The sequence below is a fragment of the Agelaius phoeniceus genome (genome assembly GCF_051311805.1).
Source record: "Agelaius phoeniceus isolate bAgePho1 chromosome W unlocalized genomic scaffold, bAgePho1.hap1 SUPER_W_unloc_2, whole genome shotgun sequence".
Classification (NCBI taxonomy): domain Eukaryota; kingdom Metazoa; phylum Chordata; class Aves; order Passeriformes; family Icteridae; genus Agelaius; species Agelaius phoeniceus.
In genome coordinates this window covers 2,832,629-2,848,701 of record NW_027509867.1, presented here as the reverse complement: position 1 = coordinate 2,848,701, position 16,073 = coordinate 2,832,629, and the positions used below count along the sequence as shown (strand labels likewise).

The following is a 16,073-nucleotide window of genomic DNA, read 5'->3' as shown; positions in this document are numbered from 1 at the left end:
ATTGGTACCAGGGTGAAGGAGCCCTGGCCCAGGCTCTGGCCCTGGGGGACACGGGGACGCTGCCGGGGGGTCCCTGTCCCCCAGGGCCACCCCCTGGGCCCCGGCCCCCCGTCCCCGTTTCAGGCTCTGGGGTCGATCTCGTGGAACATCCTCTGGGGGAGGCTGCGGCGCTGGGGGCGGGGGGACCCAGGGGGACAGGGGACCCCGCTGTGCACGAGCAGGGTTGGACTGCTCTGGGGGGAACTGTGAGGGGGGCCGGGGCAGAGTGACCTCCCCAGGGACCTCACACAGCCACTGTGATGTCACACTGCCCCTGTGATGTCACACAGCCTCCTGTGACATCAGACAACAACCTGTGATTTCACACAGCCCCTGTGATGTCACACAGAATCCTGTGATGTCATACTGACATCTCTATAACCTCACACAGCTCCTGTGATGTCACACAGTCCAGTCTGATGCCACAGATCACTTTTGCAATGTCACACAGCCACAAGTGATGTCATAGCCCACTTTAGGATGTCACATAGCATCCTTGTGATGTTGCAGAGCCAACTCTTGGAAGTCACCCTGGAATGTCATGCAGCTGCACTGTGATGTCTCAGAAGACACTGTGATGTCACAAAGTCACCATATCATGTCACTGTGTGTTCTGTGATGTCACAGCCAGCTCTATGATGTTGCACAGGCAGCCAGTGATGTCACAACCCACTCTCTGATGTCACAGAGCCACCTTTTATGATGGCAAGATCTGCTCCATGGCCTCACACCTACTCTATGATGTCATAGATAGCTGTGTGATGTCACAACACCCTCGGTGATGTCACAACCACTCTCTGATGTCACAAATCCCTCTCTGTGATGTCATACTGCCACTCTGTAATGTCACAGCACACACTTTGACCTCACAGCCAGCTCTATGATGTCATACAGCCATGCCATGATCTCACAGCCTGCTCTGTGATGTCACAGTGTTCCTTCTATGATGCTGTAGCTGCTCGATGACCTCACACAGCCCACTCTGTGATGACACACAGCCCCTTGCTGATATCACAGCTGCTCTGTGCCTCCATGACACAGCCACAGAGGAGCTGCTGTGACACAGCCCCCTCTGGGACATGCCACAGCCCCTGCCAGTGCTGAGCCCCTGGGAGCTCTGTCTGTGCCCTGCTGGTGTCCCTGAGGGGCCCTGGCAGTGCCCCAGCCCTGCTGGGCTGTGCACAGGAGCTGCTCCTGGCCAGAGCTGTCTCTCTGCAGCTCTGCTGCCCTTGCCAGGAGCTGCCTCTGGGCCAGGAGCCCAGCCCAGCTCAGCAGCACAGACACAGCACAAGGACTGCAATGACCCTCTGGGCCTTTGGTGCTCTTTGTGTCTGCCATGGCCAAAGTGCTGCCCAAGTTGGCTCTGTCAGGGCTGTCTTGCAGCTGCTGCCCATCCCTGTGCCCTGTGCAGCCCAGGCTGTCCTACGGTGTCCCTGCAGGCTGTGGGCATCCCCCGGCTGCCCCACCTGGCTGGGCCCTTCCTTTGCTGACAGCTCTGCCTCCTGCCTGCCTCTGCCTGCCCACACAAAGCCTTGGGCTGATACCAAAAGGGTTCATTCAATTTTTACTGTGCCTGTGAACTTTCAGCACAGGAACAAGGCATGCAGGGGCTGCTTTCCCAGCAAGCATGGCTGGAAGACAGGAAGATATCTGGCTCAAGAATGTAATGGCAGAAAAAAGAAGGACTGAAACTGGGAACTTGGGGTGGATTTTATGGTAATGGGTAAATTGTAATACATATTTAGTGACGCTGGTAGAATTACACATCCACATAGGGTTAGGAGTTATCCCAAACTAGATCTCAGGCCTGAATAAATGATACCTCTTAAACAGCAATTTAGTGTTAATGAGTCCTATTCTGATATTTTGGCTTTGATAGTGGTGAGGCCTCACAGAACCAAGGATTCAGCTGTGACACTGAGCAAACCCATGGAATAAAGGGTCCATTGTGACACCATGGAACCCCATGGAACCAAAATCCATTTTGGCACATTGGGGCCACATTGAAAAAATGGCCCATTGTGAAACTGCAGATTCAAGGAGACCATTGTGACACTGAAAAACCTCTGGGAACCATGGGGCCATTCCAACACAGCAAGGCCTGGTGGAACCATGGGTCCATTGTGACACTGCAGAACCTCACGGAACCAAGGTGACCGTGTTCTGCTATGGAACCTCATGGAACAAATGGTCCATTGTGACACTGCAGAACCTAGGAGACTGCTGTTGGCTGTGTGAAAACTCATGGAACTAGAAATCCATTGTGACACAGCAAGGCCTCATGGAACCAAGGGTCCGTTGTTAAACTCTGTGGCCTCATGGAATCATGAGCCATTGTGACACAGCGTGGCCACATGGAGCCAAGGGGCCACTGTGACACTGCAGATCCAAGGAGGCCATTGGGATTGAGAAACCTCATGGAACCGAGAGTTCATTTTTACACTGTGGGGCCGGTGGAACCAAGGGGACCACAGTGACTTTGTGGGGCCTCATGGAACAATGGAGACTTTTCTGACACTTTGGGACCCACTGGAACCAAAGGACCATTATAGAATGGCACGGCCTCAAGGAATCAAGGGGACTACAGTAAACCTTGGGGGTCTCCATGGGATGAAGGGTCCAAGGAACCAAAGATACCATTGTGACACTCTGGGGCATCATGGAACCAAAGGGCCATTGTGACACAGCAGGGCCTTGTGGAGCCAAGGGGACCATAGTGACACTGTGGGGCTCAGTGAAACCAATGGTCTGTTGTGACACTGCGAGGCCTTATGGAATCATGGAGACCATGGTGACACCAAAGGCCTCATTGAAACAAGGGGCCATTGTGACACTACAAGGCCTCTTGGAAGCAAGGAATCATTGTGGTACCATGGAGCGTTGGCAGGCCAAGGGGCAGTTGTCACACTGTGTGGCACCAAGGAGTCCATTGTGACACTACAGGGCCCCATGGAACTAAGGATTTGTGGAACAGTGCTGGAACACCTGGAACCAAAGTTCCATTATGAAACTGCAGGGCCTCATGACATCCTGGAGGCCATGATGACACTTTGAGGCCTCGTTGAATCAAGGGGCTCTGCAGGGCCTCATGGAACCAAGGAGCCCCTTCTGACATTGTGAGTACCCATGGAACCAAGGTCTAGTGTGACACCATGGAACCAAGGACACTGTTGTTGTCTGGTTTTGGCAGTACAAAAGCTCATGGAACAAAAAGTCCATTGTGACATTGTGGGGCCTCATAGAACCAAGGAGACTGATATGACACTTAGGGACCCACTGGAACCAAGGGGCCATTGTGACACCACAGGGCCTCATAGAACCAAGGCAACCACTGTGACACTGCAAGGTCTCATAGAAACAAGGGACCACTGTGACACTGCAGGTCCCCATGGAAGCAAGGGGCCAGTGTAACACATCCAGGCCTGATGGATCCAAGGGAGCATTGTGATCATCAGGAACCCATGGAAGCAAGGAGCCATTTTAAGACTACGACCTCATGGAACCAATGGGCCATTGTGGCGTTTCCCATGGAAACAAGGAAACCATTTTGACACTGCAAGGCCTCATGGAAGCAAGGGGCCATTGTGCCACTGTGGAGCCAAGGAGACCATTGTTATATCACTGGGCCTCATGGAAACAAAGATCTGTTGTGATCCTACAGAGCCTCATGGAACCAAGGGGCCATTGTGATGCTGCAGGGCCCCAAGGATCCAAGAGCATGGAACAGGTCTGGCTGGCTGGGCCTCCTGGGGGCTGCCTGACTGGTCCAGCTGACCTTGACATGTTGAGGGTCACTTCTTATCAGCCCCTGAAACCCTGGAGTCGTGTGCTTTCCTTCCTGTGGGAAAGAACTGTCCTTCTCCTCCAGGGGTTCATGGCTGAAATTGAGATTCCTCCTCCAAATTTGATTATATCCAAGGATTATTCCCGTATGTCACCTGTCAGGACAGACAGCTCTGGCTGTTCTTGGTTTTTTGGGGGCCAACTCTCATTTGCCTTCAAAAAAGAGGGGGCCTGTCCTTTTCTTCCCATGCAAAAAAACATCTTTTATGTCTAGGCATCCATGGCCAAAACTGAGGATCTACCTCCAAAATTCCTTATATCCAACGATGACTCCCAGACAAAAGCTTCCAGGCCTGTCCAGGTTCCCTTGGCTTCCTGAGGGCCAGCTCTCATCATCCTTTCAAACACTGGGGCCCTGTACTTTCCTTGCTATGGAAAATAATTGTCTTTCTTGTCCAGATGCCCATTGACAAAAGTGGGGTTTGGCCTCCCAAATTCTGTCTATCCAAGGATTCTTCCCTGACAACAGGTCTGGCTTGCCTTGGCTTCCTTGGGGCTGCCTCAAATCAGCCTTTGAAACACTGGGATCCACCCTTCCTTCCAGGAACCCATGGCTGAAATGGAATTCCACCCCTAATACTCCCCAAATATCCAAGGGATGCTTTCAGACTAAAGCTGCAAGGACAGGCAATTTGAGATGTCATGGGACCAAGGGTCCATTGTGAAACTGAGAGACCCCATGGAGCCAAAGATCCATTGTGACTTTGCAAGGCCTCATGGAATCATGGAGACGCAATTAAGACACGTCACAGCCTCATGGAAACAAGGAGACCAATGTGACACTAAGGGGACTCATGGAATCACAGAGACCATTGTGACACTGTGAGGCCCCATGGAACCGGTGAGACCATTGTGACCCTGAGGGTCCCCACAGAACCAAGAGGATCCTTGTGATACTGTGGGGCCTCCTGAAACCAAGAGGCCTTTGTGACACTGCAGGGCTGCATGGAACCAAAGCTCCAGGGTGACACAGAGGGGCCTTGTGTCATCAATGGTGCATTGTGACACTGTGGAGCCAAAGGAGACCATTGTGACACTGCAAACCCCCAGGGTCCAAAGGTCCATTGTGACACTGCAGGGGCTCATGGAGTCATTGGGACCATTGTGACACAGCGGGGCCTTCTGGAACCCAGGGGCCATCGTGAAACTGCTGGATCCCATGGAAACAAGGGGTCATCGTGACACTGCTGGACCCCATGGGATCAAGCCACCATTATGGCACGGTGGGGCTCCATGGATCCAAGGCACGATTTTGGCACTCTAGGGCCCCACAAAACCAAGGGAACACAGAACAGATCTGGCTGGTTTGGCCTCCCAGGGGCTGCCTGACTGGTCCAGCTGACCTTGGCATGTTGAGGGTCTCTTCTCATCTGCTGCTGAAGCACTGGGGCTCCGTGCTTTTCTTCCTATGGAAAAGAACTGTCCTTCTCCTCCAGGTACCCATGGCCAGAATTGGGATTTCATCTCCAAATTTCCTTATATCCAAGGATAGTTCCAATAGGAATATTGCCAGGACAAGTCTGGCTGTTAATGGTTTCACAAGGGTCAGGTCTCACCCGTCCCCAAATCCCTGGGGAAGGCTCCATGCTCTCCTTCCTATGGAAAAGAACTTTCCTGCTTCTGCAGGTGCCCATGGTTGAGATTATGGATCCACCTCCAAAATTCCTTAAATCCAGAAAAAATCTGGCATTGCTGACAAGTCTGGATGGCCTTAGCATAGTGAGGCTTTCACCTACCGTCCAAACACTGGAGCTCTGTGCTTTCCTTCCTATGGAAAAAGAACTGCCCTTCTTGTCCAGGTGCCCATGGCCAGAATTGGGATTTCATCTCCAACATGATCTGTTGTGACAGCCTGGAGGAGATTGTGGCTCAAAGGATTTTGTCTCTGGGGGAGGAAGGACCAGCTGTGCCCTGCCCTGGAACCCCAATCCCCCCAGAGCCTCTATCCCAGCCCAGCAGTGGCTGCCAGTCCCTGGCACAGCACAGGCAATGCTCCACAGCCACCTCTGCAGCCCCAGCCCAGCTCCTGAGGGACCAAATGAGCCCAAGCCCCACCTGGGGGAAGGGCCCAGGAAGACCAAGGGGTATTGAAGGCTGACCGCAAGGCAAGCACACATCTTGACCCTACCTCCTCTTGGAATTTCCATCTGAACGGTGCTGGAATCCAGGAGTTGGTAGCTGTGTGTGTGCTTTTCTGCATCTTTTTTGTCTTTCTCTCTTTCTGTGTCTTCTTCTTCTCTTCCTCTTGCAAATTTTGATTAACATGAAATTGAACAAGCTTAGAGTTTGTGAAGATGAATGGGCCAAGTCAATGCTTTCAGAAATGTTTTTTGTTGATTGAATGTCTATTGTAGTTTGACATGAGAAGAATTTTAAAAAGTAATACAAAACTTTTTGTGTAACTGACAATCTGTTAAACCACTGAGATACTGAACATGCCTCTGTGAAACACAAATGTTAAAGATGAAAAAACCCAGAAACCTCCTCTTTCTTTTCCAGTCAACAAAGAAGCAGCGGGCCCCGGCCCTGGCCCCCATCTCAACCAAACCAAACCAAACCAAACCAAACCAAACCAAACCAAACCAAGCAACCCTGCCATGGGCTGAGCCCCTTCCCCCCTCTCCAGGCTGCCCCCCCACACCCATTGGCCCCATTCTGACCAAATCAAACCCCAACAACTCCCAAACAGGAAAACAAAAGAGGCTACAAAACCCCAAACAGAACAAAGCCAACCACAGCTATTAAAATCTTACCATGAAGTTCCTCTCCCCAACACAACTAAAACCAAAAATCCCTAAAACTTACAACCCATACAAAATAACCCTACAACTAAAATTAAACAAAAAACCCCACAAAAATCAACCATAAAACCAATCCTAACACAACCCAGCCACAACTTCAACTACAAGTTACTGGCAGGTCAGGTGTTACCCTTTCAATACTTCAGTCCTCCCGCAAGTAAAAGGAAATAACAAAATACAAACATATAAAAAAATTATAAAACCATCAAAGTCAGTAAAGAAGAAATGAAATCCCCAATAAAAAATAAGAAAAAATACCTTAATCTTAAAAATAAAATCCTCTTGTAAATGATAAAGAAAAAAATTCTTTTTTTATAGCACTTAAATTAGAAAAAAATAAAAATATTTAGATTATTATCAAACAAAAACCTGCATACTAAAAAAAAAAAGTTAAAATAACTGTAATTTCATAAAAAGTTTAAACAGGAAAAGATAAAAACATAATCCAGTACCCCCAAGAGAAGATCTCTATTTCCAGAGATAAAAAAAAATTAAAAGTAAAAATAAAAACTTTTACCCTTAAAGAACTAATCTTTAAAACAGCACCCCATAAGTTCCCATGGCCCATCCACAAGCTGTAAAAAAGCTTCTGGCAATAAAAACAATTTCACAGTAACAAAGTTCCCCAGACAACTCTTATGCATGACAGAATTAAGAACCACAAAAACCGTAATTTTTCCACTGGCAAAAAAATCTCCATAACCTTAACAAGAAAAACTTCTCTCCCAAAGTAAACTAAAAAAAGACTATTCTAGAAATAGTAAACTAACTAGAAATTTTAAGTTTAATTTCTTTACATTGTCAGTAAAAAGAAAAAGTTGTAAAGAAAAAAATTGTTCCAAAGAGTTTATTTCAATTCTCACTACCTTTTTTTTTTTAGGCTGCTTTTATTGATATTTTCTTTATACCCTTTTAAAATTTTAGACCTACTTTACCTTTCTCATAATCCTATTTCAGAACAAAATACATAAATATTAAGCGACATTAAAACACATCACGCTCATCAATACATTAAGAAATCTCAAGATTAGAAAAATCTTAAATTAATAACCAGAACCAGTAAAATATCATGATAAACATTTTGCAAAGTTTCTCTGATTTTCTAAAGTTGCCAGTAAATGCTGCTTTGTTGTTTTGAGCTCCTGAGAATCTCATGTCAGTATTCCTCCAGTGCAAGCGACTCAGAGGACACAAACAATTGTAATTCCTTTTAAATGTCTCCTTGAGAGAGTTGTTTGGGGGATGGGAGTCAGGGCTTGTGTGTGCTGCTTGGCCCAGCCCAGGCAGGGCTTTCCCAGCCACATTCCACACTCCATTGCCCAGCTGGAGCCACTGGTGCCTCTGAGTTGTGCTGCCCCAGCCCCAGGGACGCTCTCCTTGTCTGCCCATTCCCCCACGGTCTCTGGGCAGGGATGGCCTCACTGGGGGCTGCTGACATCCTCAGCAACTTGGAGGCTGCTGCTGAATTTCCCTGCTCCAGAGGCTTGTTCAGCCTTCAGCTCTTCAGTGCAGGAATTCAGTGTCCCAGGGCTCATGAACATTCAGAACACCTGAACAAGCCAGGCCTCTGGGAATAATTTGATTTTAATTTTCAAATCACATGTGGTTAAGTAGATGTCAGTAGTGTATTCAAAGTGAATACATGATATTTAAAAAGACAGCGAGAAAACATTTTTAGGTCCTGTTTAGTTTTGTTTCCTGTTAATTCATTGATATGTGCAATCTCCAATTGACACTGAATCCAAGTACCTCCTCATGCAGTTTGAATGGATATTAAATTCAAGACCCTTCATGGCTTCAGACTCTGTCCCTACCCCCACCCCACCATTTCCCCCATCCAAGCCCTGGCATTCAGAGCAGCCTTGTGCAAATCTCAGCTCCCTCCAGCCCAGTCTGCACCTGCAGCTTTCAGCTCCTTGGCTCCAACTCCCACCTGCTTTCCTTGCAGAAGGAGCTGCCCGAGACACAGAGGGATGTTCATTTCTTGTCAGCCAACAAAGCCAAGGGAAGGCACAGCTCCATCCAATGCAAAAGTCATTCCTCTGCTGGATATTAAATCCACTTTGCACAGCAGACAGTCTCAGAGTAATGGATAACACCTTCTGTTCCCAGCACAGATTCCAAGGTCCCCCCAAACCCTCCCTGCCCCAATTCTGCCCAGATTTGCTCTTTGCACACACGAGTCACTGGCTGAAGTCAGGAGCTCCCTCCATGCCCAGAGGGAGGAAAAGAGAGAAAGGGGATGAAGAGCTCTCCTGTGCAGAGCCAAGGTCCAAGTGCAGCCCCTGCAGTGGGAACCACAACTCATCAGGTTTGTGTCCTTTGGGCTCAGGGCCTGGTGACACTCAGAGGCATAGAAAGGTTTCTTGCCAACAAACACAAGTTGAACATTTGGACAGTTTAATAACCATCACAGCTCTTCCCTCAGCTCATTGGGATGTCCGAGCAGCATCTGACATGTCCAGATCCCCAAGGGATTTCTGTACAGGAACAGTTACAGACAAAGACATAAGAAAACACAATACTGTGATAAATACAAACACAATTGAGATGATGTTTAATTATGTATTTATTTCAACTTCATAATATTTGGCAACTTATTACAGCTCAAAGCATGAAACCAGTCAGTTGAGAGGCACTTGAATGATCAGAGAGGATCTAGAGGAGCAAATCTGGGAGCAGCAGGAAGTACATAGATCCACCTGCTCTAAGAGAAGAGATGTCCTTAGACATGGCCATTTGAACAGGAGAGCTGGAAACACCTGATGGAAAAGAAAGATTAAATAATAGACTGAATATTGCTGAAGCAGGTAGAGGGCAAGATCAGTATTTCTTCTCCTGCCATCAGTACACTTCCAGGAAATGCCTGTTTCTGATGGGAAAACTTTGCCCTTCCTTAAAAGTACTCAGATGACACAGATAATAAAGATTTGCTTCTATATTATGAAACTAACAGGTACTAACACCTGTGCCCCTGTCCAGGCTGACATCAGTTGTGTGCCCATGAACAGGCAGTGCCACTTGTGCCCTGAGGTGCCCAGCTGGGATTGGATCTCTCCGAGAGCACCTGAGGGAGAGCAGAGCACCTTGAAAGCTGCAGGTCCCTGACAGCCCCGCAGGGCTCCTGTCCCATCAACATCTGGTCTGCTCCAGTCTGAAACAGGGCCCAGCATGGTGCTGGGATCATCAGAGAGCTGAGGTGTGTGCTGGAATTCAATGGCCTCCCCATCCTGCAGCAGCCCTGCATTTCCCTGCTGCAGCCTTGGTCTCCAGCCCAGCCATGGAGGCTCTTTGGGCTCTGGAGTGTTGCTGCAGCCCCCAAGGGCAGCTGAGCTGTGCCTTTGGCACAGTCAGGCCTGGCCAGCGCAGGCCATGCTCAGCAATTGCTTGGGTGTGCCTGGCCTTGCTGTCAGCCCCGTGAGCGGCTGCGTGGCCCCTTTGTGGCCCTGTGCTGGCCCAGCCATGGTGGCCCAGCCCCTGTGCAGGCCCAGCCCAGGCCAGGAGCATTGCGGCTGGGAACGGCCCCTGTGCCGTGGTGCCCACAGCAGCCTTGGGGCTCTGTGCCCCATGGCCTCCCTGCTGGGCAGCCTCTGCCAGCTCCTGCAGAGCCCCTGGCACCTGTGGGGCTGCACAGACAGCCCTGCCCCGGGCTCTGCCGGCCTCTGGGCCAGCAGAGAGGCAGCCAGGGCTGGCCATGGCCGGGAACAGGCCCTGAGCCCCGCAGGAGGATGGAGCTGGGCCACAGCCAAACTCAGCCCAGGCCAAAGCTGGGCTCAGCAGCCAGGGCTGCCAACGCATGGGCACAGAGGCTGGCGCTGACAAATGTCCTGGGCCCCCTCCCTGCTCGGTCCCTGCTACCAAGGGCACAGAGCAGCCTCCTCTCTGGGCCACTTGCCTGTTTGCAATGCCTTGCACAGGCGCTGGCCCTGCCCCACAAGGCCTGGCCTGAGTCCTGCCCCTGCACGCTCAGCCAGGCTGAGATGGACACTGATGGTTTCTGGGCCACGCTCTCGGAGCCCAGCCCAGCTCCCTGCAAGCTCTGCCAGCTGCCCTGAGCTCTGGGCAGCACCAAGGGCCTCTCTGAGCCCAGCCCAGCCCAGCCGGCTCTGGCCCCACAGCTCTGCTCAGGCCAGGCTGCTCTGGGCACTGGCCCCATGGCCTCAGCCCCTGCCAAGGGCACAGCAGCAGCTGCAGCTGCCACAGGACTCAGCCCCAGCCATGGGGGAAGGTGCTTGGCCAAGGCCAAAGGAGGCTCCCTGGCTGCCCTGCTCCCCTGGGGCTGAGGTGCTGAGAGCTCTGCAGCCCCTGCTGCCATCCCATCTGCCCAGGGCAGCACCAGAGCCCCAGCCTTGGGGCCCTCAAGAGCTGCTCCTGCTCCAGGCCCAGGGCCCATGCCAAAGCTGGGGCAGCCACAAAGCTGTGCCCATTTCTGTTCATTGCTGCTCTCATGGGGATTGATCTGCAGCCACTTGGAGGTTGCTGATGAATTTTCCTACTCCAGAGGCCTTGTCTTTCTTGAGCTCTTCAGTTCAGGAATTCAGTGAGAGAAGCTCATAAACATTTTTTCAAAACGCCGGAAGAAGAAAAGCCCTTGGGAAAAATTTAAGTTTTCAATTCTTATTGGCTAATTAGTCAGATTTCAGAAGTATATTCGAGGTGAATATAAAATATTGGAAACAATGCAGAGAGAACTGTTCTGTCCTTTTACCTTCTCCGGTTTATGGATTGATATCAGCAATGTCCAGTTGATATTTATCCCTAGCACCTCCTCATGAAGTTTGAACAGGTATGAAAATCCAGACTGGTATGAAAATCCAGACCCTTCATGGCTTACAATCAATCAGACTTTGTCCCTACCCCCACACCACCATTTCCCTCATTCAATCCCGGCCACTCAGAGCAGCTCAGAAATGGAATCACATTCAGGGTTGTCCCCACAGCTCAGGGTTGGGGCCTGGTCAGTTCAATCTCTTTATTGCTGACACTGGAATTAGGAAGGGCAGGCTTTGGCCTGTTTAGGATGCTGATTTGGGGAGTACCGAATCATGTACGGATTCTTTTAAGGGAAACAGCCATTAAAAAAAGGGGTCCAGGAAGGATGGACACATTTCAAGAAAGTAATCTTAAGGGGGAAGGAACAGCCTGTACCAGTGTGGCAAAGGATGAGCTGGTGAGAAAAAGGACTGTCCTGGCTGTCCATGGAGCTTTTGTGGGAACTCAGGGGGAAAAAGGACCATTAACTCAGAAAGTGTTTAAGGATGTAGTTAGGTTATACAGAAAAAAAAGTTGACAGGTTAAAGCTGAATTAGAAATTAACCTGGCAGCATCTGTAAAAAAAATGTGAAGTAGTTTTTATATAAAATTTAATAGCAAAAAGGAGGGAGAAGGAGAACCTCTACTCTTTCTTAGATAAAGTGGAGAAAATAGTAACTAAAGACAAGGAAATGGCTAAGCTACTTAACACCTTGTTTGTCTCAATTTTCAATATTAGGACAGGTTGTCCTCAGGACAAGTGTTCTCCTGAGCTGGTAGATGGGCACAGGGAGCAGAACAGCCCCCTGGAATCCAGGAGGAAGCAGCTGCTGACCTGCTGAGCCACTCAGATGCTCACAGGTGTATGGGATCAGATGGAATCCATCCTAGGGGGATGAGGGAGCTGTGGATGAGCTCCCCAAGCTGCTCTCCATCATTTACCATCAGTCCTGGCTCAGCAGGGAGGTCCCAGAGCACTGGAGGTGCCAGTGTGAGCCCATCCCCAGGAAGGGCTGGAAGGAGGAGCTGGGGAACTCCAGGCCTGTCAGCCTGACCTGGGTGCCCGGCAAGGTTATGGAACAGATCACCTTGAGTGCCATCCCAGGGCACCCACAGGATGGCCCAGGGATCAGAGCCAGCCAGCGTGGATTTCAATATCTGCACTGATGGTCTGCATGAGGGGATTGAGTTCAGCATCAGCAAATTTGCAGATGAAACCAAGCTGGGTGTGAGTGTGGATCTGCTGGAGGGTAGGAGGGCTCTACACAGGGCCCTGGACAGGCTGGATCCAGGGCCCAAATCCAACAAGGTGAGGTTTAACAAGTCCAAGTGCTGGGTCCTACACTTTGGCTACAACAACTCCTGCAGCTCTACAGGCTGGGGACAGAGTGGCTGGAGAGCAGCCAGGCAGAAAGGGACCTGCAGGGACGGATGGACAGCAGGCTGGACATGAGGCAGCAGTGTGCCCAGGTGGGCAAGAAGGCCAATGGCTCCTGGCCAGGATCAGGAATGGTGTGGCCAGCAGAAGCAGGGCAGTGATTCTTCCCCTGTGCTTGGCACTGGTTGGGCAGCACCTCGAGTGCTGTGTCCATTTCTGGGCTCCTCAATTTAGGAAGGACATGGAGGGGCTGGAGCATGTCCAGAGAAGGGCAACAAGGCTGGGGAGGGGTCTGGAGCACAAGTCCTGTCAGGAGTGGCTGAGGGAGCTGGGGTTGTTTATCCTGGAGAAGAGGAGGCTCAAGGGAGACAAGGCAGTGTCAGGGCACAGGTTGGACTTGATGATCTCCAAGGACTTTTCCAACCCTGCTGATTCTGGGATTCCCTGAAACCACCCTTGGAGCAGTTGCAGGATGAGCCCTGGGCCTCCTCTTCAGCAGCTCCAGCAGCCCAGGTCCCTCAGCTTCTCCTGCCAGCCCCAAAGCCCATCCTGTCAGTCCTGCAGAGCCTCTGCAGCTCCTCCTCATTGCCCAGAACAGGGAGCCCCAGAGGCAGACACAGCAGCCCAGATGTGCCCCCTGGCCTGGGGTGCCTCTGGCAAGGGAGCAGCAGCAGGCACTGCAGGAGCCTGCAGACAATTCCTGCAGCACTTGTAGGATGATCCTGCTGCCCAAGGGACGTTCCCATGGGGCCAAGTCAGGAACTGCAATGGGGAGTGGGGCCATAGAGGAAAGGGCAAACAGGGATGGGCTGTTTGCAGGGCTGTTTGCAGGAAAAGGGGGGCAACATGAAGACATTTGTAACAGGAAAGAGGAAAGAAAGCAAAGGTGGCACACAGGAAATGTTGAGGGCAGTTTGGCGGTGGCTGCCAGGCAGCTGAGCAACAGCTTCTGCAGTGGCACAGGAAACTCCCAGCTGATGGGAACAAACTTTCTGGCTGAGTGCAGAGGCCAGGACAAAGCTGAGTGGTTTCCCTGGTGTCCCCCAGGCCTTGCTGGCCCCAGGGGCTGATGGCATTTGTGCTCCCTCAGCTTCATGTCCCCACAGCAACAGCATGGGGGTGCTGGCCCTGCTGTGTGCAATGCAAACAGGGGCTGCTGAGGCAGTGCTGCCGTGTCTGTGCCTGCAAGGATGGGGCACCTGTGTGAGCTGGGGGAGAGGCCAGGGCTGCAGAGGGGGGATGTTGTTGGCAGCTGCATGAGGACGCTCTGGGACGCTGCCCTGGGCTGTGCAGCGCACTGGGCATGGATCAGCCCCTGCTCCGCTGCTCCTTCCCGTCTGCCCCAGGGCCCTTGCAGAGCCCCAGCCATGCTGTTTGCCCCCAGCCTGCCCACGGCCAGCCTGGGGCTGCTGACGGGGGTTTCTGTGCTGAGCATTGGCCTGGCCGTGTTCTTGAGAGAGCCTGGGCAAGGAGCCTGGAGCCCCCAGGGCCTGGCCTGAGGCGTCAGCGCTGCCCCAGCAGTGCCCATGGCCTGGCCCTGCTGCAGCCCCGGCACTGCCACCCCCAGGGCTGTGCCCGGCCCCGAGAGCACTCAGGCCCTGCAGCAACACCAGGGCCACCAGGGCAGCGGGGCAGGGCCACGGCAGCAGCACTGGCAACACCAAGTGCTGCTGCTGCTGCTGCTGCTGGGCACAGCTGCTGGGCCAGCACTGATCTGCCACAGCTCTGCACACAGACACTGCTGCTGCAGCTCCAGAGAAGGCAACACAAGGGCATCTCTGCAGAAAACTCTGCTGGGAGATCCTTTAGTTGCTTTAAAGGCACTGAGAATGCAGCCCCTCACGGACACAGTCCGTGGCCACAGAGAAGGAGGAGAGAAACAAAAAGAGAAATGGCACAAACAATGACATTACTTTGCGGAAAATATGAAAAACCTGAAACAAAGAAATAGAACCTCTGAAACCAAGAAGAAGTATCAAAGTTTACTTTTATTACAATCTATTTACAGATATTCGCTAGCAGTTTAATGTTTCTGAAACCAGTCATCAGTCTCCTCACTGCAGTCTTGAGCTCCTGGTTCCTCAGGCTGTAGATGAGGGGGTTCAGGGCTGGAGGCACCATCGAGTACAGAACTGACAGGGCCAGATCCAGGGATTGGGAGGACATGGAGGGGGGCTTCACGTAGGCAAACATGACAGTGCTGACAAACAGGGAGACCACAGCCAGGTGAGGGAGGCAGGTGGAAAAGGCTTTGTGCCGTCCCTGCTCAGAGGGGATCCTCAGCACAGCGTTGAAGATCTGCACGTAGGAGAAAACAATGAACACAAAGCAACCGAGTCCTAAAAAGGCACTGACAGCCATGAGCCCAAATTCCCTGAGGTGGGATTTGGAGCAGGAGAGCTTGAGGATCTGTGGGATTTCACAGAAGAACTGGCCCAGGGCATTGCCATGGCACAGGGGCAGGGAAAATGTATTGGCCGTGTGCATGAGAGCATTGAGAAAGGCACTGGCCCAGGCAGCTGCTGCCATGTGGGCACAAGCTCTGCTGCCCAGGAGGGTCCCGTAGTGCAGGGGTTTGCAGATGGACACGTAGCGGTCATAGCACATAGTAGTGAGGAGAAAATATTCTGCTCCAATGAAGAAGATCAGGAAAAAAACCTGAGTAGCACATCCTGAGTAGGAGATGTTGCTGGTGTTCCAGAGGGAATTGTGCATGGCTTTGGGGACAGTGGTGCAGATGGAGCCCAGGTCAGCGAGGGCCAGGTTGAGCAGGAAGAAGAACATGGGCGTGTGCAGGTGGTGGCCGCAGGCTACGGCGCTGATGATGAGGCCGTTGCCCAGGAGGGCAGCCAGGGAGATGCCCAGCAAGAGGCAGAAGTGCAGGAGCTGCAGCTGCCGCGTGTCTGCCAGTGCCAGCAGCAGGAAGTGCCTGATGGAGCTGCTGTTGGACATTTGCTCCGGCTGCACATGGGCACCTGTTCATGGAGAAAGGACAGTGAAGAGTTAGAGGAGACACCTGCAAACAAAATCAAAGCCTTTTCTCATACACCTACCATGGAACACACATAGATACACTTCTGTTTTTAAGAATTCTGGTGTTTACTTTAAAGCTTCCCCATACCTCTCCTGGCATTCTTGAATATCAGAAACACTCACCATTTCTACTGCCCTTAGGGAATAGAGAGCATGTTCTGAGAGGCAAAGTGATAAGTGGAGAGCTAGTGGACATTGTCTGTCATTCTGACCTGTTCAGAATTTCG

General features: G+C 51.5%; 1 protein-coding gene across 1 annotated transcript; it reads right to left on the bottom strand.

Moving 5' to 3' along the window:
• Positions 1–14,811: 14,811 nt before the first annotated feature.
• On the bottom strand, positions 14,812–15,765 carry LOC143692651 (olfactory receptor 14A16-like). Its single transcript, XM_077172899.1, has one exon. The coding sequence runs from the start codon at positions 15,763–15,765 to the stop codon at positions 14,812–14,814; it is 954 nt and encodes a 317-aa protein (XP_077029014.1).
• Between the last annotated feature and the right edge of the window lie 308 nt (positions 15,766–16,073).